The sequence below is a fragment of the Pelmatolapia mariae genome, linkage group LG14 (assembly GCF_036321145.2).
Source record: "Pelmatolapia mariae isolate MD_Pm_ZW linkage group LG14, Pm_UMD_F_2, whole genome shotgun sequence".
Lineage (NCBI taxonomy): Eukaryota > Metazoa > Chordata > Actinopteri > Cichliformes > Cichlidae > Pelmatolapia > Pelmatolapia mariae.
The window spans coordinates 29,854,730-29,878,896 of NC_086239.1; the positions used below are offsets into that span (position 1 = coordinate 29,854,730).

The 24,167-nt window shown below is 42.1% G+C and overlaps 1 protein-coding gene across 3 annotated transcripts in view; it reads left to right on the top strand.

The window, feature by feature from the left end:
- The window catches only part of robo1 (roundabout, axon guidance receptor, homolog 1 (Drosophila)), a 126,680-nt gene that overhangs the window by 66,696 nt on the left and 35,817 nt on the right, over positions 1-24,167 (top strand). For all 3 annotated transcript variants that reach the window (XM_063492729.1, XM_063492732.1, XM_063492730.1), the window contains exons 3-6: positions 17,186-17,343; positions 21,772-21,892; positions 23,565-23,703; positions 23,859-23,986. In XM_063492729.1, the coding sequence (XP_063348799.1) occupies positions 17,186-17,343; positions 21,772-21,892; positions 23,565-23,703; positions 23,859-23,986 (546 nt within the window). The remainder of the gene's footprint in view (positions 1-17,185; positions 17,344-21,771; positions 21,893-23,564; positions 23,704-23,858; positions 23,987-24,167) is intronic.

Genomic DNA, 24,167 nt, shown 5'->3' on the forward strand with positions numbered 1-24,167 from the left:
ATTGATGGCGCTTGGTGTCTAGCCCCCACATTAACATTACCATTTTATTATTAGCCATAGCCGCTAGGCGCTACCTTAATGATAACTTAACAGACAGCTAATGTGGCTATCGGATGAAGGTACTTTCGTCTGCTCCCTTATTTCCACTGCGGTTGCCACAGCCGGTGGAAATATAATCATGTAATTAGCTTGTACGTTGCCGGAACACTAAAATACACGGCATGAACATAGTATAAGCAGAGAAGTCTTCTTGCTTCATGTAAATCTTACTGTTGATAAAGATTAGTAAATGCACCTAATTCAAATCATAATGCACACACTAAAGATGTGTTACAGCATAATCCCTGAGAGAAATCAACAAAAAGATCCACGGAACTTACAGAAGTTTAAATGTCTCTCATAGTGGAAGCTGATAGAAATATCCTCCCAGGCAGCTTTTGGCAGACACAGGTCAGCAAGTCAATAGTGGCCAACAGCTCAGCCAGGGGCCACCACACCCTGCAGATACCAATACAATCCAGTATCACACTTCCACTACTCATTACTGCTTCTTTGTTGGTGGTAGTCTGTGAATAGGGCCAGATTGTATTTCCCCAGTGTCCATACTGCTATGGGACAGGAAGAGGCTAAACAGAGCCAATTAGCTTTGATTTCTGGTCAATTAGTTGCTTTTTTCTTCTACATAAGAGTGTATATTATCCTTGGGGAAAGGATGGCTGTCTGGGACTCAGTAGAAGTCTGTGGCGCTCTTGTTGACTGTCCAAAACAAGTGGTGAAACACACTCAGATGAGTAAACAAACAGCAACATGAGATGTAGAACAAAGGCAAGTTGAATTCTTCAGATGAGTTGTTTTTTGTATTTCCATGAAAGCTCATTCCTGAAATTAAATGACAAATGTAGCTGAATGTAGTTTTAAGATTGCTTCTTGGTACGGAGATATTTTTGGCACATTGTGATGTGCACTAAGACATGGTTGACATGGGAGGAGAGAACGGTCGGGCTTTGCTGAAAAGGAAATTGAAAAGAAACTGAATACCAGGAGTCAGATTTCATGAAATAATAGCTGTGACAGAAATGGGAAAAGGCAAGGAAGCAGAGAAACCAAGAATGATTTTTCTTCTTGGCTCACAGAAAAAGAGAAAGACAAGGACAAATATATCAGGGCCATAATAAATGTACCATTGTGAAGGCAGTTTAACTCGCATACAGTGCAGCTGGAAGCAAATATTGCTTCTGTCAAACTATTATTGGGAGCTGGAGTTGGCCTTTCAGAGTGGAAATCTTGGACTTGGATTTCTTTGACTACAGTGAAGCACACTGCTGGACTCTCCCTCAGGTCACTTTCATGGATCTTCTACAGGGACTTTTCTCCCTCTCTCTGTGTGTGTGTGCCAAGTGAGAGATCAGACAAAGTGATGCATATTGGATCAGGTCCATGTGCACGTGGCCTTTTATAGTGACCTGCCAAGGATTCTGCGCCAAAAGAAGGGACTAACTACAAGCCAGTGCTGCTATCTTCTGCTGGGCCTTCAGGCCACAGTTCAAAGGCCTGCTGGCTGGAGCTGTCGGCTCTGTTAGCTTCTTACAGCAAACACACACACGGACAGTACACAAACACAAGTGGTCAAGCTCACATTGTAAGCTACATAAACACATCAACACAGAGAGTGCTCTCTTGCATGCTCATGCATGGACTGGAGTGGGGAAGTATCCATTTTGACTTTAATTGTGTTTTTCTATGCATTAGCCCAGGGCTCATTATGGCCTCATACAGGGCGTGGGTGGATGAGGATACATGCATGAAGCAGTGACAGAGGGCTTTTAGTGGACAGATGAGAAGGTGGAGGGCCTCTTCAGCCTGGGCAGTGCTCTTCTATCTCATGTGGAGTGGCCATGGATTGCTCTTACTACATCATTCAAGTTGATCACTGCCAGTCCTTACTCCAGCCATTCTAAACAATGGCTTTTGTTAGCGGTGGTAACTCTTTCAAGGACATAATTTGGAGTACATTAGTGGTGCACACAGCTGCGTTTTCACAGCGGTGTTAAAGTTACACGTGTGGTATATATAATGCAGTATGTGTGCTTGCATGTGCATGTGGCATCTGTAGTGAAACAATGGCAGAATCGGACTGTGTAGCCAGTTGAAATGGATGTCGTGGCTCATCTATTCCTACAAGTTGGGGTTTTTTTATTATTATTATTGTTATTATATAAAAGTAATGTATTTTGGATCAGAAAGTTAAGTTTTCATAGACTGTATCTGTATAATCTTCATTACTGTCCAACATACTCAACATCTGGCCCAGTAATCGTTTTTTATTAAATGAGGGAGCAATTAGTGAAAATCCGGAAACATAAATGCATAACAAACACACATAATAAACATTTCCTTAGCAACCCTGACTCCAGTCCAAAATGTGTAACTGGAAATGAGCCAAGAAAATATTCACTCATTTCAGTGTAAAGTTCAAGCTGGTGTCAGAATGCAAACGAGCTGAAAAGAAAAATCTGAGTGGCGTCCAAATTTGAATTAAAAAAAATAACCCCTCCCCCCACCCCAATGATTTTGCACGAAACACCCACCACCAGCCACTGAGAACAAATAATGTTTCGTCTAAATATGAGTAAAAAAATCTAAAAATTCTGACCTTTAGCCCAAGCACTCTCTTACCCTCAAACGTTATATGGTAGTTTTGAGATTTAATGGTTTTAATTAGTGATATCAGCAGCACGCTTTGATGCTGGACCATTAACGGGAAATGTGCTTCATCTTTTTATGCAGAACTGTATGGATAGAAAATAGGATGCGGGACAAAGAACCCCGGTGAGATCATTACTCATCACTGTGCAAAGACATACAGTATGGCCTTATCTGTCACCACGGAGGGAAGATGTTGTCATGTGACTGGTTCACTCCCCAGAGACTCCTACTGTATCATGCTTAAGCAAGCACAGTAAACCACTGTGATGTACAGTAAGAGGGTTACTTCTAGGGCCTTGTGCTCATGGTGTGTAGTTAAGGAGGTATGGTAAAATAGATGGTGACAGATGGAGGGTCAGACACTGGGATTGCAAGGACAACACTGGCTGGGTTTTTAGCCACATGATGACAGAGCTGACACTGGAACATCGTCTGGCGTGCTCGAGAGGTCTCTGTTTACTAGTCGGGGTTTCCACTCACTTAACTTTGTTGTAGATCTGTCAAAGGTGAGGTGTCCACTTTAACACCAGTCATTCACAATGCGGTATTCTCATGTTTTCCAGACTCTGCTCCATTTTTCTTCTGTCATCGTCACTCCGCAGTTACGCTAGTCATTTCAGTATACGGGATTGAGAGAGATGAACAAATGAGACAAAAACTGACACATATACAAAAGTTAAAAAGAGCGGCAGAGATGAAAAGCAGAGAGAACTATGCAATAAGGATGGAAGCAGCTAGATAGAGGGGAAATATATTGCCAGTAGTTGCCTCTGAATAATTCATAGGTTCTTCACAATTGAAAAACTGACTGCTTTTTATGATGTCATATTTCACAGCTAGTTTATACTCAGGATGCCCGTAAAAGCCCAGAGACTGAAGGTAGATATTGGAGATGTAGCTGTGATACTCTGATACGGTGTGTGTGTGTGTGTGTGTGTGGTATTTTCCCTCTCCAACCCAAACATACTGTAACTCTCAGTTACAGTATTCCATTAATTAGTCTTTACCCGATGTGTGTATTTATACTGTCTCTGTTTTGATACCTGAACCTTTGCAAATTAACTGTGCAATAAAAATTTGAGTGAGCCGACCTTGGTGTTCAGAGATCCTAGTGTTTTTGACTTTTTGTGTATGCTCCGTGTGAACACGTTCTCTCATGTCTCAGTAGCTGGTCAACCAAACACTTCAACATCCCTAAAAGCTCCAGTTGACTTGTCTCAAAGCCATTTCTCATGACAAAGAATGTGCACTGAAACCACAGAGTGATTTGTGTGATAAAAGAGGGTCTTGGGTATTGAACTAGAATCCATCACCACTTCAAAGACTCCCAGTATCCATAGAAGCGTTTGCTATTCTCTGTTGTGCAGGTGTGCTGCCTCCCACAGGCTCTGAACGCCACGGCGCTCTACAGAGATGCTATCTCTCCCAGATACAGACAACATGGTGGGGACTCAAACAATAGAAGGCATGTGGTCTCTGGTACTGCAGGAGGGTTGTGTGTTTGCAATCACTTCAAAAATTGCAGACAGATCCAGTTGTTTGCAAGGGAATGTAATGTTTTGTTTTTAGCTAAGTTAAAATATGTGCAGTGTTTAGCTGAGTTTTTCTCCCAGCATAATGTGACCCAGGTTTGCTTGTTTCATCCCACATTTCAAAAAGATGCAAATTACAGGGAAGGAAGACTCCCAATTTGATTTTGCAGCTCTGGCTGTGCTGTGTCAGGATCAAACTGCACAGTATTTTGTGCTGTTGAACACCAGCTGTGTAATATCATCTTTCTCATCGTGTTTTTTTGTAGTTGATCTGAAACTAGGTGCTAGGGGGCCATACTTCTTTTGAGTCAGCATGTTTCAAAGGAAGCTCCAATTGGCCAGTGTCATAAAACGTCACATGCTAACTTTTCTTGTTGGGACAGAATCATAATGTCACCCAGATGCTGCTTGTTGTAGCAACGTAACACCAATATACCAAGATAAAATAAGTAACCGTCAACCTTTGTCAGGCTGATATTGTATTGTCCAATTCCAGTGTTGCATATTGCATTTAAGCTGCACTATGCCAAAATCCCTGTGCTCAAGCAAAATAGTGAAGGAATGTTTTATTGATGTCACCCTTATGGCTTCTGCCTCCAGGCAGGTCTAACCCACATAATATGAACTCCTCTGAATTATTTTGCTTTTCTCCACAACAAACTGCCCTCATCTGGCGCTCCAGAGGGCAACAAGCCCTGTCACATCCTGGCCCCGATTTTGTTTTTTCTTTTTTCCTTTTTTGCACAATGTAGCTTTTTAGTAGTACGGTCTCTTATCAAAGGTTTGTTGGCATTTTTTGTACCTGGTAGAAACCAAACATGGGTTTATTCTGTGATTACCTCCGCGGGGAGGCGGTGGCAGTATTTTGTGAGGCATGTTAGATGTTAGGTCTTATCTCAGGAGAGCTGGGAGGAATGGAGGTAGTTTATCTGCTCGCTGAGTCTTTACCTCTGCAAATGAGATGGTTAGTTTGTTGGAGAGATACTGAGGGAGCGGATGATGGTTGTGGGGGCTCCTTGTCTTGCTTGTTGATTTCAAAATCACATGCTCTGTTTTGCCAAGGGACAGTTTCAGAGTTTTCATGTTTGCTTGTTTTACACCGCAGCTCCACTGCTCTATTAGTACACTGAAGCAGTTGGGTCAGCAAGTGCTAATGAGTTGTATTACTGACCACGCAACCTGGCAGCTTTGAACACAACGTTGTGTGTGTACACATGGCTTCTGACCTCAAATGCGCTCCTCATCTAGCAGCCGGCAATACACAGCATGCCACCATGCTGAATGTCTTTTAGTTATATTTCACCTATAGCTGAGTGTTTATTCCTCTCTTAAATAATCCAGACTGCCAAGATTTAAATGGTGTTCACACGAACTCTTATTTCACCAGTTCTTGCCTCTCACAGGCTCATTTGTACAACACACCCCAGTTGGTGCTTTAGCTATCCAGCTCATGCATCTTTGCTTCTCCCTTTTGGCAGAAAATTCAAACATCTGCCACCCCCACCCCCCACCCCCCCAAACACTCCTCTGCCTTTCTGCCTTCCATTCCCTTATCCTTCTTATCGGCCGACCAGTTCTTTCTCCTTCATTTCTTAAATTTCCTTTCCTCTTGCTCATTGCCCCTCCTCTGCACCAGATGGGCTCCTCTCTTGCTTTCAGGATAATTTGTCTATGATGCATGGGGGCTTTGGGCTGACCACATACCTTTGGATGTTGGGAATGGCATCCGTGTTGAGTAGGATTTTTTTTTTTTTTTTTTTTTTAATGAAGAGGTGAAAGAGAGGTTGCTGCTTCTGTTGTCTGTCAGCAAAATAGTTCAGAAGATGAGGAAAGAGAAGAAAGGCTCTCAGTGTTTCAAATTAAAGGAATAAATAAAATACTCTTAAATGATTAATAAAGACAGAAAGTCAAAGAAACAATTTAGAAAACAAAAAGAAAATGACAAAAACAACAACAGAAAGTTAGAACCAGCAGGATAAGCTGCCCTTATTAAAAGACAATTGAAACATCCCTGATCTTTAATAAGTCCATTATATTGTACAGTTGATGGGTTTTACACCATCCTTGTCACTGCTTTTCTTCTTCCCAAAAGGATTAACTGCCAGAGGAAATTTCTTTAGTGTGATTAGATGTTCACAGATGAATTTTTCACATGTCTGTGTTTTCAAGACTCATCTCCAACTGTATTGCAAAGAAAGCCTGCAGGGAATGGGGCTCAAAAGATATGAAACTAGTATTTAGTATTATCCTTTGCTGTCACCCAATGAGGCCAGGATATGTCTATCATCTCTGAGCAATTTTCCCTCTTATATTTTCTATTTCGAGAATTTCCAATTACGAATCACTTAATAGCTTTATCGCATGTGGTTTTATAACTTTGTGTCACATCATGTAGGTGTCACAATTTTACAGGACAAATGTAAACATGATGTTAAACCATGTGATTTTAATAGACACTTATTGTTTTCTTTAATCAGATATATTTTTCTTGAAAATGATATTTAAGAAAAAGTCAAACAAATCTTCTTTGTGAAAAATGAGCTTCACGACAGCATTGTCTGTGATAAAAAGATGAAGATGACTAACTCTGAATGACCTCAGTTAAAATATAATTGACAAAATCAAACTCCCCACATAAAATTTGTTTAGGCGGAAAACACTGCGACACTCAGCTTTGTTCTAGTCTCAGGGTACCAAGCTTGAAAATTCAGTCTATGCAACAGGCATGCATTGCCACAGAGGTGGAAAAGATTCTGCTCCCACCTCTATAAATCTACTATAAGGCTACTGCGCCAACTCTGTGAGTGCAGTAGCCTTAAATTTCCACTTCTACGGGGCTTGGCTTTGTACCCTGGGGAGACTATCATAAATCAGCTCAGTAGGATGTTTCAGGCATGTTAACAGTAGCAAAGTATCCCATAAAACAAAGGAGAAAAACTATGACAAAACATTTCTTTTGTCTGCACGCTCAATCCTGTGAAAATTGAAATTTGGAAAATGGGGGACTTAACATCAGTCTTGAAACCTTACACACTGTCAATTTCACAGAGATCAGGTTAATTTCTGGCACATTTACAAAACCTTCTCTTTGGTATCAGCAAAGCTCGATATTGCATGTTGGACAAGTTGACAAGCGTAGTGAAAAGCTATAGCACCAAAGTATCTGGCAGCGATCACATAGGAGTACACACTTAGTAGGCAAGTGCTAAAGATGAAATTTCAACTCTATATTTCTGTTTGGCACACCGTATCTGACAGCATTCCCTCATTCCATTCCTTTCGGCAACACTTCCCACTGTAACAGATCTCCTCTTAGATATGATGTGGACATCTTTTCATCTTCTCAGGGTCCATCTGGGAAAGTTTAGGGTCCATGTGGAAACCATTGAAATGGGGACGGCAACTGATCAGAGAAAGATGTGCCCCTCTGGAGCTGCAGCACATGTTTGGATACCAGTACCCTCATTTGCTTTGTCTCACCCTCTTTAACATTCCTGTGCCCTATATCTCTATCCCCTTACCCCCACTTCCCAACTTTTACTTAACCTCTACAAGCTCTTCCTGTCTTTGTCGCTCTTCCTTCTTCCTTTCCTCTTTTCCCATCTCCTCTGTGCCTGGTAAAGTGATTGGTGAGGGAACGGGATAGTGGAAATGAAAGTGGCCATGACGAAAGGCTAAGAGATCTGCTGTAACATTACATTGGACTCCCTAGCGGGGTTTTTTTTTTCTTTTTCTTTCACCATTTTCCTCAGCACCTGACTGTTTCCCTCCACGTAGCCACTATCACATTACTCCTCCCCAGTCACCTCTGCAACACCAACTGATGTAATTCCAGTTTATAGTTCAGACCGACCAAGACACTGCAACAATCGCTCACTCCTACTGTTTCCTAAACCTCCAACAAATTAGACTTTCATTGGAAACTAAGGGTATTAGGCTAAGATTTCCATTACACCAATTTAAGATGAAAGGCTGAATTCTAACTTTTCAGCTTTGAATTAGTGTGTTTGACATATGCTACAAAGGCATCGGTGAAGTTGTGTGTATGCTGGATCTCATTAAGCATGCATCAATAAGGCGTAGTCCAAACAGACTGGCAGCAAAGTGAGTCAGGAGAGCTAAAACCCAAGCAAACACACCTACCTGCACATGAGCACTCATATAAACACACTAGATGCTTCAGTATATAAGCCAATGGGAGGTTCAGCCAACGTATGGTAAGCAGGAGCTGTTTAATATTTGTGATTTCCATTAACACTCACATGAAGCATAGCCAGAAACTCAGTCACTGTAAACATCACATCCCTCTTTTAACATCAGGATCTCATTCCCCTCACCACGGTGCTGTTTGCACAGCACTGCTATAGAATACCTCTGCATCCGTGTCCATTAGTCTCTGCTGTTATAGCTGATATAGCTTTGTTTTGGGAAGATGGGCAAGAGATTGGAACGAGTATGATTATCTGGTTGTGAGATCTCAGGATAATAGAGAAGTGAAAAGATTTGCAGCAGATGTTTGTGTTTTAAAATCTCTGACAGGGCCTCACAAAGGGTCAGATGGCGCTCTACGGGAAAGCATGCTGTGTTTATGGATGTAATTTCTCTGATGTGTGCTAGCTGCAGTGGACAGCCTGTTCTTACAGTACCTCTTTGAGCCCAGGATCATGAGTTTTCCACCCTGTGCAAATAAGCCCGTGTCATTGCACGTCACATCAAATCAGGATTATTTGTGATGACTGTGCTGTCCTGATTGGTAGTAATTAGTTTATGCGTAACTGTATTTTCCCTCTCGTTTTGACACACACGGTACACAGATGAACACGTAAACAAATGCACATGTAAAAACAGACAAGCACACGGATCTCTGTTCTGCAGCAGGAAGGAAAACAAGTTGCCTCACATCCCCTTTCTCACCACTCATGCTCAAGGGTCTCATGGCTGGCCTTGGTCCTACACAGCTTCTTTGTCATCACAGAGATGAGGAGGGGTCAGATTTGGAGGAGGAGAGGCTGAGGAGGTCCTGCTCCTTGGGGGATGGGGCTCCAAGTGCCAGGAATGTTAATTGGGAAGATTGTTTTAATAAGGTTCTCATCTTTGCAGATGCTGGGAGAGGGTTAGCTGCTGGGGCCACACAGACAGGAGGGCAGCTCACAGCGCGATATTGTCAGAAAACATAACTGACACAATGTGAACTAAGCCGTGTTAGACACATAGTGGGATTTAGGCACTTGTGGATAGAGATATTCCATGGCTCTTGGCATGTTTACGCCTGCTTTTCTCGAAGTAAAGGGATTTACTATAATGAGCATTCTATGGTGACAAATGTGTGATCTGCATATCCTCACCAGTTGTGTGTTGTGTAAAATCCTATTACACTGTGAAGACTCAGACTAGCACAGTCTAGCTTGAGCACAGAGTGAGAAGAAAGAACAGCAGCGAGTGAAACTATAAACGCAAAGAGAGAGAGAAAGAGAAAAGAGTTCATAAAGGATCAGTTCACCCAAGCAGCAAAATAACACATTTTCTCACTTACTTCAAGTAGTATCTCATTGTGCGTATATGTGGTTTGAGGTTTTGAGATCCATCTTTGAGATTTCTGCCTCTACCCATGAGTACAAAGTAACCGAATTTTGTTTTTTGGTGCTCACAGTGCTGAAGAATTACATTTAAAAAATTTAAAAGCTTAATGTCTTTTCAATGTCTTTTCCATAATAATAAATAATAATAAATCTAGAGAATTCTTTTAGGATCTACATTATGCAGCTTTAATAGAAAGCATTTAGAAGCCACAGTAAGACTTCAATTCAGAGAAATGACAAGCAGGGCTGCAATATGTCTCCTCTGTTGTGTTTGAGAGGGAGAAAGAGCCAAAGAATGAGCGAGCACACAGTACAGGTGTACATGCTTGTGTGGACGATAGTGTTACACCTGTTCTTTTTTTATCTGTGTGCAGAGAGCTACAGGCTCGGGGCTATACAGTGAGTGGTGAGAGCTAAGTTACACCGGTTCTCAGTTCCTCGTCTTCCTCTGGATGCAAAGCTCCACCTATAGACACGATTATGAATACAAAGTAGAAGTTTTACTCAGATGACGTACACTTAAAAGTAGAGCACAGTCCAGTGAGGCTGGACAAATCACGAACCCACTAGTTAGGTGTGCACAGAATTGCTGTAGTGGTAATTAAGTGATCTATTGTCAAACGTGAAGGTAAATCACTGCTCATAAAGTGTATTCATTTACTTGTTTCTCCCATCTTTCTCCCTCATTATTATTTTACTGCATAGTGAAACTTCTAAACCAGCAAGAATGGAAAAAGTATGAATTCCACTAGAAGCAGCATAATGCTTTGGAAAAGTGTTTGGCATTTTTTTAAGCTTGACCAGTACTGATACTGATTTGAGTGCATTTAATACCCACAATATCTGATGCAGTTTCCACAACAGGTAACAGGCTCTCCCTGAAAATCCAAACAGCCTTGATTACTTTCATATGTAGACAGTGAGTGATCTGTCAGCTCACAAATCCACAAGGAGCTTGTCAATGTTTTTCAGTCATTAAATTAAAATGCGATAATCCTATACAGATGTTTATTGCACAGCTTGCATTGTGGCAGTGGGTGTTCTTATCTGGATTTTATTGGATTTGTATTTTTTTTCCTTTTTCACAACATTTTTGGACCGAAAGAGTTGTTCTCGAGTTTTCTTTTCTTTTCTTTTTTTTTTTTCCTCTGACATTCCTGGCTTTGCTGCCCCGGCACTCGAAACACTCTTTATTTTAGTCCAACTCGTGCTCACCCAGCACTCCAATCAAACAGGCACTGTTTATTGAACTATGAGGTGCCAAGTCACTCACTCACTCAGTCACTCACATAAACCTGCTTCCCCGCTGCCCTCTGTGCCTTTTGCCATGTTCGCCAAACGCCATCTCGCTCTCCAAGCCTGACGAGAAGACTTATGACCATTTAAACAAACACAGGCACTCAATGGCCTCTCTGTCTGTGCGGCTGTGGGGCAGAATTTCCTTTATGTGGTGCATGTGTGTGCGCCTGTATGTGAGCACATGTTTGTGTTCTTTATGTACGGACATAATTGCTGTTGGATACTGCTGCACATGAGGCCTACATGTGCGTGTTAAAGTGTGTAGAGGGTGAGGTGCCGAGATTGAACCCTCTGCATTGGCAGCTTCGCTGGGCCAGAGCAAGCTCGGACAAGCCCTCTGGTGTGTCACCTAAGGGTTCGCAAAGCCATCTGCCCTGCCTGCCAGTGTCAGTTACTGAAATCACTTGGCCTAGTGTAATAAAAATGCCTTTATCCAACACGCACAAACACATCGGCTAAGCTGGCCTATTTCCCTACATGGCTTGGTTTGTATTTATGTGTCTGTGTGTCACCCTCAACAAACCAGTTGTTGAGAAATCTTCCAGTAATGTTAAACCGCAGTGATTCCTCCTTTGTATCTTGATACCAAAGACAAGTAAGACAAGCTGTGAATACATGTTGAGGGCTGTGCCTGAGTTTTCTTTATTTACAAAAGGACTCCCATACTTTATTGTTCAAGCTAGTTCTGTTTGTAGGAGTAATCGGGACATCCTGTCTCTGCTCCGTGACATGACATCACATTCTGTAGGATGACCTCATGATGTTCGGGGCGTGCAGGTGCAAACCCTAAAGGCCAGTGGGGTAATAGTCCTTCTGCGCTTGTTGACATATTTACGGGTGTGCATGCGATATCTTACGGTCAACCATGCACTTAGGCTGTCAAGCATTTTTACCGATGTGACTCTGCAGATGTGACCTCATACTGAATGTCACGGTTGTCTGGGGAGCTTTGATTGGTTTCTATGTGATTTATAAACCCAGAATTTAAATATAAATGCGAAAGCTATGAATCAATTCTTTAAAGAACAAAACATTTACAAGTGGAAAATCTGTGATGGCTTCACGATGATGACAGCTCTTTTTTTCAGCTGCCCTGTTTGTCAGTTTTTTATCTTTGTATTTCATTTGTTCATTTGTTCATGAGTTGGAAGTTTGTATCTGCAATCATCTGTCCTAGACAGCATTATCTGCATGCTCAGTGTGGCTTGCCTGCTGTTGGACAGACAGATAAGACTTTCTGCACGGTGGGCAAGAGGAAATAAGCTCAGAGCAGAAGAACGCCAGTCGGATCCAGAAAGAGAGGCGCGTCTGCTGTGTCCAGTCTCTACTCTCTGGTGGTGGGGTCAGAGGGGAGCAAAGAAACACGAAGGAGGCAGGAAGCAGTGATTCTCCAGAGTGCACCAGGAGTCCTGTTATATCTTCACACCCACCAGCAAAAAAACAGATTTATACAGTGCAAGCAGAGACACACAGTATGCACGCCTCTGGCAAATTATCCACCTGCAACAGCCTTTGCAGTAGAGTGCCATGGGTTAACACACCATTGCTATAAGCCTGTCTTTGATGTAAGCCGCTCAATGTGTGTGAGCCGAAAGAGAGGTAAGATAAGGGGGTCAAATGCTGAGAGGGGGGAGAGAAATTTAAAGACAAAGTTGGAGATGCATTGAGTGAGCGAATGAGAGCTGTCTGTATCGCAGGACATAGCTGGAGGCAAGGTGAAGAGCATCAGTACGGAAGCATACAACAGAGCCACACTGTGATTAGGCCAGGTTTGTGCTTATGGCGTAAACAACACTCATGATGGGGCAGAGGATTTATGTTGAATAGTCAGTATAAAAGGACTGGAGGGGAGCTCATCCACTGTAAGCTTTAGTTTAATGCACATAAATCCGTTATTTGACCAGAAAAGAAGAGATTTAGTGGATGTTTTCTTTCTTTACATGTAAACTATTATTCAATATTTCCATTTTTTTTAAACATTTCTTATGTACATATTTTGCGTGTACAAAAACTTTAACATCTCTATCATGTTGAATCATTGAGACACTTTAATAGTAAATACTCCTGCAGTGCAAAATAAAAAAACCAATGCATTTCTGCTACAGCTGAGGATTTAAGCAGTCACCTATAACCAGGAACATCTGGGGCTGCTTAGCCATTTGATATTTTTCTTGGTGTTCGCTGTGCTGCACATTCATCTCTGTCTAATATCCTCAGGTAGTATTTGATGATATTTGGCCCCCGATAGCCCAACAATGTTGCAGCTTGTGAACTTGAACTACCCTGAGGAAACCAGGATGGATAAAAAGGAAGCAGTTTTGCATTATACATTGAGCAGAGTCTCTTCTTCCTTTTGTTTCTACTTTTCTTCTTCCTCTCATTAATTCACTTTCTCCTCTCCTGTCATTCCCTCTGCTTCCGTTGTGGAGATAGCCATGTCCATTCTGTTTTGAGGAAAAAGCCAAAGGCGAGACCCACGCTGTGCTCTGTGTCTCTGTGGGATTGAGTGCGGGTGCCTTCTGATAAACCTTTAATTCCCTGGTGGGTCTGTTTTTTGTATCCCTCTAAAGATTTGTGAAGAGCTTGTTTTACTTGGTTTAATTTCCTCAGAACAAAGCTCATCTGATCTTCCCACCCAGACTGGTGTGTGGCATTAAGTCTTCATTTTCATTAATGTTGGAGGGCAGCACGGGAATCTCATTTTAATTTGACATTTAAACATCTGTTTTCAATTTCCTGAGGAAAAGAGTGTGTGTTCATGTGTGTGAATGAGCGTGTGTGTATGTGTGTGTGTGTGTGCGCGCGCGCATTTGTGTGGGTGGACAGGGGATAGCTTATGGGGGTGATGAACCTGTTAGTTTTCAGAACTGAGAGCAGCCATCTCAGCTGACCTTTAAAGGAGGGTTTGAATGCAAGAAATGATGGCAGCTAATTGCATTAGCTTCAACACAGCTCCAATTTGCTACTGTGGACCTGGAGACAGATTTATTATACAGGACAATATAGCCCAACAGATGTTTGCCACTACAAGCTAAGACTCTGCTTTGATGAATGATTTTTTTTTTTTTCCTTTTTTATGCATAGTCAGCTATTTGTCTTGCAGCAAGCCATGTCAGCCAGGTGAGGTAAAACATGTTTTGTTCTTCCACTCCTGAAAAGAGGAAATACAGGGCAGAATGCATCCCTTTACCTTGACAAAGCGTATTGATATCTGTCCAGGTCCGGATATCCACTCTGTTCCATCCCATCATCAGCATATTTGTGCAAATCCAGGACGGACAAAGAGGCGTCTTCATGCTGGGACCTGTGACTTTGGCTCATTTCCACATATTAAGCTACAAACTGAAAATCTCTCTGTACACGCATACACTCCCCTCTCTCTCTCTCTCTCTCTTGCTCTCTCTCTCTCACACACACACACACACACACACACACACACACACACTGAGTTTGGCCCCTCTGTTAATAGCCCAGGAAATATTATCTGCAAGGGGACAGCTGCAGGCTCACTAGAGAGACAGAATGGTAGAGTAGGCTCATTATCCCAAACACAGATACAGACTGCACCGCACACACTTACAGGACAGCACGTAGTGTGAGAGCCTTGCATCACTTTTTTTTTTTTCTCCAGAATTCTGGGTCCCAAAACAGGAGCTGTAAGGGGCGAGCAGGGATATATGTGAATACAGGAAGGAGCAATACTGGATCTTTTATTTACATGAGTTGGGAGGGCAGGCAAAATGATTCTGCCACAGCCCCAGCCCCAGATCTGATGGGGCTTCTGGGGAAAGAGTTGGGGCTTTGTACCCCATCCAGATTTCGGTCTGTCTGTCGATCTCACAGACTGTCTGGCTGCCTCTGTCTCCCTCTTGCTCACTCCTCCTCAATCCCAGAGGATTTTGTTTTCCACTACGCAGATGTTCAGCGTTGTCTGCTGTGCTGCACTCAGCTGTGTTTATAACAAAGAGGTGTTGGTTTGGAGGTGGAGAAAGGCTGTGAGGTGGGGGAGTGAGTGCTGTTGAGGGGGGGGGGGGGGGGGGGGGGGGTCACTGCACTGTTGGTGTAAACACTGAATGATGCCAGCTCTCCCTCGGGCCTCCAACAAGTCAATATAGCATCGTTTTTCCCTCTTTTCCTCCGAGCATATCATTTTTTATTTTCCAGAGGGACAGATGCCTGTGAATATTAGCTAAAAGAGATACAGTGAGCCCAGCAGGGAAAGTAGAGACACAGTGAGAGAAGACGGTGTGCAATTAAGGTCACAGTTAAACGTTACTGAACTCACGCTCCCTGGCACTGAAAGACTGTATTTACCTCAAAAGAAAAATATGATTTCCCTCATATCTTCAATGTACATATTCTTGATCAATATCAATCACTGTCTCCAACTGATGCAGCATATTTATACCTTGGTACATTAGGTTGACTTTTACAATAATCCTCTTAAGGACAAGCTGGATTTGCTGATACAAACAGAGACAGTTTCTTCAGATGGAGCTGGTGCTCTAATGGATCGGATGTTTGGTGTTTACATTCCTGAATGACTCGATCTGCTATTAACCATACAGCATGAACTCAGCACACAGCTGCACTGCTGAGTGTGAGATGAATTAGAGTGAGAGGCTGAAAATTTAGGGAGTTACACACGTAATTGCCTTTCAACTGTATACAGCACAGTGTGAATAGATCTGTGGACCCATGCCTTCTCTTGATGGTGCAATGGCAAATAACTCACAAAATATACAGTGAATCCTTTTGCTTTGTTTCTGATAAATGCTGCCGCATGCTTTGGAATTTAGATGCTTCTGGGGAGGCGTGGGTGTGATTAGGCAACAGGACTGTGGAAGCCATTACAGGCCATCTTCCTCTAAAACAAAGTTCCTTTTAATGGACTGAATACTCAGTGTTACAAGAAACAGAGAGCAGTATCTGGGCTTGCCAATGACCAATTAAGTGCTTAAAGGGTTTAGTCAGGAATTTGTAGGCTGTCAGTAGGTGAGGGGTCCTTCGGTGAGCCTGACTTTGATCTGTGACTGAGGTGACTTTAGAGCAAGCTAAGGAGCCTGAGACAAAAAGATAGCTAAAGTGCAACTTTTATCCTCAAAATGCAGACAGAACAACTTGCACATAATTTTCAGGTTTTACTGACAGATAGCAATGCACACGCACACAGTGCCTTGATCTTCCCTACTCTGTGTGTGGCCTGAATTTCAGGATACAGATACTGTTTTTATATATTTTATATGTATATATGTATTGGAGCTGGAAACATGATTACTGGCACACTGTCTGCCAAAAGGAGCTTGTTGCTTTTTCATAACCTTCTCTCCGCTCAATAAACCTCCAGTTTATCTTTAACACTGCACATTATGAGCTCATTGATATGAAGTTTGTCTGCCCCTCAGAAAGTGGATTTGCATTGATCTACTTTGTTGCGACGTCCACTTATTAATGATATTAATCTACTAGTCTGATTAGGCAGGGAGGCAAAGACTAATGATTTTTAGGTGCAGCCACGTATACAGAACCACTCAGTTCATATTTTAAAACCTCCACATCTATTCGTTATCAAATTACTCTCCACCAAAAATAATTAAATGACAAACAGTGGAACTCGTGTATCCAAAAAAATGAAAATCCATGGCTGTGTCATCTATTTTAAAGCACTCCAGCAGGGAAAATCAAAAAGACAGGAGTGGCAGATTGGATCTACGGTAGGCTTTCAAGCATGTTAAAATAGAATGGGTGCATGAATTCAGAATATCTAAATATGAAAGGTCAAGGAGAGGTGAAGATGCAATAACAGACAGACTCTTTAGTACACACTGATCCTCTGCATGGAGTAAATCAGAAGTGAGATATGTTCAACATTTTGTCATTTGATGCAGAGCCAGTTTTGTGTGTTAAGACAACTTGACTTAAAGTGTTGGGTTTTTTTGTAGTTGTTGTTGTTGTTTTTAAAACACCTCAATAGGGTGCTTCCTTCGTTCTTCCTTTTTCATACCATCCCCAGAGGGAAACATTTTAGCATTTCATTAAATGTTTCCCTTTTTTGTGTGTTTCTCGTAGTTCTACGTGACGACTTCAGACAAAATCCTGCAGATGTGATTGTGGCAGCGGGAGAGCCGGCAGTCCTGGAGTGTCAACCTCCTCGTGGACATCCTGAACCCACCATATCATGGAAAAAAGATGGAGTGAATATTGATGACAGAGATGAGAGAATCACTGTAAGTAACTGTTATCGCTGACATGTACTGAAGCTTAGAGACTGCTTTGTATATAAAGACGGTCTGTTTAAATCTATGAGAGAGAATGACCTAGTACTCTAGGTCAAGTCATTACCACCACCTCAGCGTTTGTTGAAAGATTGATTTGTTCGGCTCATTATTCACAAATAGCAATTCCCAAACCCAAAATACCCAATCTTGATGCCTTATACACTTAATAACTGAGGTATGGAATTAGTCTTGCTCCATTAGCTGGCAGCATTGCATTGATTAGGGATGGCCTACTGGTGAAATCAACCAGGAGAAGTGTAGATCAGGAGGGAGAAATGAGCTGACTGTAATCGAAGAAAGTTGCACTCAGCAGCAGCAGGAGTGACTGCAGAATCAAAACAACTATCTGCATTTACAACCAAACCACCAATTATTCAGTTTAATTAAAATAGCACCCAGGCCAGCACAACAGTATCAGTCAGCTCTACATGCTTGCTTACTGAAGATGTTTCTTGATTATCCCCAGCTTAAACACTTTGTAGCAAACACAAGTTTGTGTCTGTAGTAATTGTTCTTGAGCAGGAGATTTTTACTTGGGTTTAATTATACTGCGCTCGCTAGAAGTAAGTCAAACTCAGCAGTTGGCTAACATAAGCAGGCAGTGAGTAGGCAGTAGTTAGTAGTGCGCCTGGATCACATTTTAACAATCTGACTAGATGGATTTTAAGATTCTGGCTGCACATTGTACAATTTTTAGGCAATCAAAGAGTTTGGCCCCCCAAGTGCTGACAAAGTGCTGAACTTCACTGTACAGTCGTGGAAAATCTAATCTTGCCCAGATAATAAATATAAGCTACTAATAAAGATGTTCCACTCAGTATGCCTGCAGTCTGTTGCTGAAAAACCAGCCTGGGCTACTTGTGCACAATATAATAAAACTTTCTGGGCAGGTCAGAATTGTGATTTATCGCTGCTGGCTATCTTTAGCGGAGAGCTGTTCATGACTAAACACAGTTTTGCACAGTGAGGGTGAGTTGAGGTTGGATATATTGAGCCCCAAGCTCTTTAACAGTGTAGCTGTTCTTTCTCAGTTTTTTTTCCCTAAGCTGCACATTCAGGAAATCTGGACGCTGCACAGCATAATTGAAAGAAACAAGCGCATAATCTGGTTTAAAGAGAATTAAATCATATCTGTCTCTGAGTTTAGTCAGTTGTCATTGAGGAGCACGAAAATTTCACTACACAGTGGACCTTGTTGACTGGAGGAATTTAGTGTAGTATTTGCACATTCATATAGTGCATATCTGGCCATTGTATGCGCAGCAGCTATCTTTGCCCACTGTTGCATCACAGATGGTGTTCTCTCCTTAAACTGACATCAAAACTATTCATGTTGAACATTTGATCTTCTGTAAAATAAAAGGAATGTTAATCTCTGTCATCCTTTACCCTTTCAGTTTTGGTTATTATCTACTGGACTACCTCATACTTTGAAGATAAAGCAGTCCTGTTTCATCTCCGTGTCATGCATGCCTCACACACACGTTCTTCCACCTAATCACGTTTGTGCCTATTTAAGAACAACACGGATAAACTGTTCCTGTTTCTGCAATAATACTGATTTTACACCCAGAATAGTGGCAGCTATGACTTATTCTTACTGCAGTATATGAGATTTTGTCCGCTGTTGGATGAAATTCTCTGAGTAAACGTTTTCAATACTGCTGCTTAATGACTCAGTTGTGTCCTTGTAGCTTGGAGCAATGTTGGGCCTTCTGAGGAACTAAAAACAGTCTGGACCAGCTGGTGTTGCTCACTGTAAACTTCCTGTCAAGTACAAAACCGTAGAGATTGAGTGTTCCCAAATGACCACTTTAAAAGTAGCGCCAGACGTCATGAATGGCAATCGGAATATGTGTAATCAACTGTGGTGACAGATGTTAACAGATCAAGTTGTATTAGAAATAGAAAAATCGTACGGCAAGCTTGTTTATGGTATAGTAAATTTGGTTGCAATGAATGACCATAGAGGGAGAAGCAGAGGTCTTTTTAATGTAATGAACAGCTGAGCTCGTCAAACCCCACCCCATCTAGTCTGCATTGTTATGTTTGTTTCAATCCACTTCTCCCACCATGCAGCATGCTTAAACGTGCAGTCTCCTTGGTGATCACTGTTGATCAGGGCAAGGTCCCAAACCACCTGCAGTGGGGATTTTCTCTCTGCGCTGCACTTTATACTGGGTTTGGGATGGCTTGGATTTACTGGATAAAGCTTAAAAAGGAGGGAATGAACTCCAGAAAGGAAGAGAGAGCGCACGGAATTCTTCTATGTGCTATCTATTTTAGCCAGCTATACGCAAACACCTACTGCACACTGCGTGCCGTGACACACATGGATCCAGCACGGCATTAAAACCACCTGCCTGATATTGTATACGTCCCTACTTTGTGCGCCATTTCACATATATTCATGACTTCATGCGAAAGGTTTCCCACAGAGCCATAAAAAGTAAGTTACCCTGCTGCTGTGCCACTAGCAGCAGCTGGCCACATCCCTCTCAACTCTGTCTAAATGGTCTTCCAGGAACAATAAGGGAGGGACAACTAAATAGAAAAAGAGAAAATGCCAGTATTTAAGCCTAGACCATTGTCTCGTTAGAGAGAGAGTCTGCCGGCAGCATCATAAATGGCCAAAATGCAGCACATTGTCCTTCTCGTTTTGTGCTGTAGTTGTGGCTAATTATCGGCCTGGAAAATGAACTGCTGTGTGAATACCAACAGAGTTGGTGATGAATGGGGGGCTTTTGCATTATCAGCATTGCCAAATGACATGAGACAAAAGGCAACAGGATAGAGCCATCTCCCTCTACTGCAGGGATAATGGTCAGATTGTTGGGGCTTTCAGCAGCCAGTGTGCTGCACTGTGTTGTGTTGAGAGGATATGCATGCAGAAAAAAAGAGGACCGCTGCTGCATTCATTTACTTTAGCCAGCTCTCAGAGTCCCTGCTGCTCTGGCACTCCAAATATGCCTGCAGAGAATGGGAAACTGCCACAGACTCACAGAGGTAAGGATATGGATAGAGGGAACAGGGGCCTTAAGTGGTTCCTCATGTCAAAGCCCTGTGGAACCAACAGTACACCCCCTCTTTCTCTGCTGCATGGTCTGCCCTGACCTTGGGCCTTTGTGAGTGTCACAGTGTTTTAGCTGTTAAGCCTTTCCTCAAACAAACAGTAACATAATGATACTTCAAACCCCTCCAGCACCACAGGGTGCCCTAAATAAGCCAGGCTTCCAAGCCTCTTCAAGTCCCTCTGCCTCCTGCTTTACCATGAATATTAATCAGGGGTGAAGGGCCGAGGAATGCCGCAGAACCAGAAGAATGTGTCTGCTGTCCAAAGTTGTCCTTCAAGAAAGTTAAACTTCTTGCAACTACTTTACAAAAACAGATGAAAACACGCTGTTTGAGTATGCGAAGTGCAATGGTATAGATGAGGTGCCCTAGCACGCATGTGACTACATGTGTAACTGGGCTTAACACGGTGGTCATGGCTGAAGCAGATTGTTGCAATATTGTGTGTCAAGTTCTCTGTCAGGTGTTCCCTAATGAAGCTATCCATTACATGCTTGCAGAGGGTGGTCCTGGTCTTGCAGGCTGATGTGTGCATTTAAAACCTTAAGCTTTATCAGGGCACAGAGATCACCGTGCACCGTGCTATTGTGTGCATCTCTGCTGACTGGCATGGTTGTCAGCAGAGAGAAGGGCTGAGGGGCCTGTGCTGGGACCAGGACTGCTTTTCCGACTGCCTGAGAACAAAGCATCTCCTCTGGCCTGTAATCAAAGCCCTGGGAAATAACAGACATGACATTCACCTGGACAAACACACATTTTCTCCTCTGTGTGTGGGTGTGTATACGTGTATGTAGTTCATGTGTGCTTGAATGAACGTCCACTTGCTCTCACTTGTAGTTGTATGCACATACATAAAAAATAATAAAAAATGCCTCAGGTGTTACCTCAGTGAGCTGTGGTTCTGCTGGATTTGAAAAGTATTCTTTAGCTTGGCGTACCCTGAGGAGAAACAGGCCAGCTGATAGTGGCTTAGAGTCAAGTTGAATGTGACTGCAAACAGCATAAAACAACTAAAGACTAAAGTCATCCGGTTGGACTGTGTCTCCGTAAGCTCAAAGCAAAAACCCAGTGAAAAGCCTCTTTCCCATCAAGCCATTATATGTTTGTGAGTGCATTTTATCACGGTGTTGTAATGGGCTTTTGGTACATAAATGCTCGCTGGAATTCTTGAGTGCAATCAGGAAATGTTTCCTAATGTTTGGGCTTTGCTGTTTTCTGTGTGTCAACAACAAGTCCCAAGTGTCTCTCAGACTAATATTGCCATTTTTCTCTCCATACAAATCACCTTCTCTTCTGCTTTCACAGATACGTGGAGGGAAATTGATGATTACAAATGCCCGGAAAAGCGATGCTGGGAAGTATGTGTGCGTCGGCACAAATATGGTTGGAGAACGTGAAAGCGAAATAGCTGAACTTACAGTGCTTGGTATGTACCTCAGATTTTTGTCTTTTTTTCTGCTTCTAATGCTACCCCCAAAACATGCAACAGCCACACACTTTTCTTTTCTTTTTTTTGGCCTACAGAATAAAAACAAAGGTCCAGATGTTAAGCTATGATCGTCTCCCTCCCAGGTTACTAAATGGTGTCACTGACCTTTATCAGATGAAGTGTGAGATTACCTCCAATCTCACACTTCATTATGAATCTCAGGCTGTTCTCTGCAGCTTCCCTGCAAACCAGCTGCATCTTGTTTCACCGTCACTGACCTCTGACCCTGATTCTCTCTGGCCTAAGCACAGAACATGTCCAGACTCCTGATTTTTAGCACCATCTTCTTCACTTCCTTTATTTCCTTTCCCCAGAAACCTTTTGTCAAGCTAAGAAAATTACAGTGAAATAAACTCAGAATACATAAGGGCTACTCCTTCTACTTTTCTGAGTGTCATAATCAAGAAATTCTTCATCTAAGTTGTTAGTTGTCCTTACAACTTACATTTGTTTAAATGTTCATTAATATGTATTGCCCCTCTTTCTAAATAAAAAAAAAAAAACAACTACAACAACTACTAACCATGGTATGTGGCTGTGGTTCAGGAGGTACAGCAGGTCATCTACTAATTGGAATGTTGGTGGTTTCATCCCTGGATGTTCCAGTCTGCTTGCCAAAGTATCCTTGAGCAGGATAATGAACCCAGAGTTACTCAAATGCATTCATCGGGTGTGTATGTGAATGTTAGATAGAAGCTGAATGAGACCTATATAAAAAATGCATTGCCTGCTCGAGTAGAAGAGCACTAGATAAGAACCAGTCCATTCACCATGTCTCATCTGATGGAATGTGTTAAGACAAGCTAAGAGATGTGAATTTCGCATTTTTCTACAACCTCTTTATGATAATATTATAAATTACTAATATATATATATATATATATATATATATATATATATATATATATTATTTTATTTTTATTTTATTTATTTATTTATTTTTTTAACTTTTGTGACTTGTTGAGCAGAGAGAGTCGGACTGAGAGTGGTATATACCATCTGGCTTCTATAGTATACTGGATTTTGTCTTATAGGTGTCTATCTTTGTTGGGGTGGGATTCAAATATTGCTATAGCTTGGCTCTATGATGGATTTACAAATAAAAATACTCTAGCACCAAACATCAATATTTTTTTTATTAAAACATGCAGGTGCTCTAAATTGATTTCCCGAGCAATTTGACTTTCTAAAGTCTAAGCTCATTGAATCTTTGTGGTGGCGCTTATCTTGTAAAGTAGGGCAAAGTAAAGGGAAGTTGCACTAAAAAGAGAGAAAATGGTGAACAGCAGAGGAAGGCAAATCAGAAAACTCATTTACTGAACTGACACGTACTAGAAACTGAATAATAATGAGAGATTATATTAGCATGAACACTGACACCTTGGTTTAAATAAATACAAAACAACTGTTTTTGCCTTTTCTTATCTTTTTCTTTTTCTTTTTTTAACTTTTTCCACTGATTTATTTTTAGTTTTTTTTTTTTCATTTGGACGGAACTGAGACAGATCTGAGGGGTTTTTTTGATGGAATCAAAGCTTCAGCTCTATTAAAAAAACATGATTGAAGGACTGCTGTGTGTTCATTTACGTGCTCTTTTTCATCTCTGCAGAGCGTCCCAGCTTTGTCCGTCGCCCGAGTAGCCAGGTGGTGTTAGTGGACCAAAGCGTAGAGTTCAGGTGTGAGGCCCGTGGCGATCCAGTTCCCACTGTCCGCTGGAGGAAAGATGATGGTGACCTGCCGAAAGGAAGGTATGACTCATCAACTGGTCCCCTTTCATCCCACAATACCTGCCTAAGTCACACACTCCCCGTCTTTGTTTGATCCACCCTCGCTTTTGTCTTTGTCTGCAACTGTTTTTGTGTCTTTGACAACATGTGATATATGAGTACCTGTTTTAATCTAGGTATGAAATTCGCGAGGACCACACCCTGAAGATCCGTCGTCTGGTCTCTGCTGATGTGGGCTCCTACACATGTGTGGCAGAGAATATGGTGGGCAAGGCGGAGGCATCAGCTACGCTCACTGTCCACGGTAAGACAAAATACTCCTATAGTCCTACAAATATATTATTCATGGCCCCTTGGACAGCTATTCTGAATTCATTTCCATTTTGGGTTATTGTGCTGCCTGATTTAAATGCAGTTTAGCCCAGCTACGGTGCAATAATGGTCTTCAGCTTTAGCACCACATGGTCATCACTTTCAGCTATTCT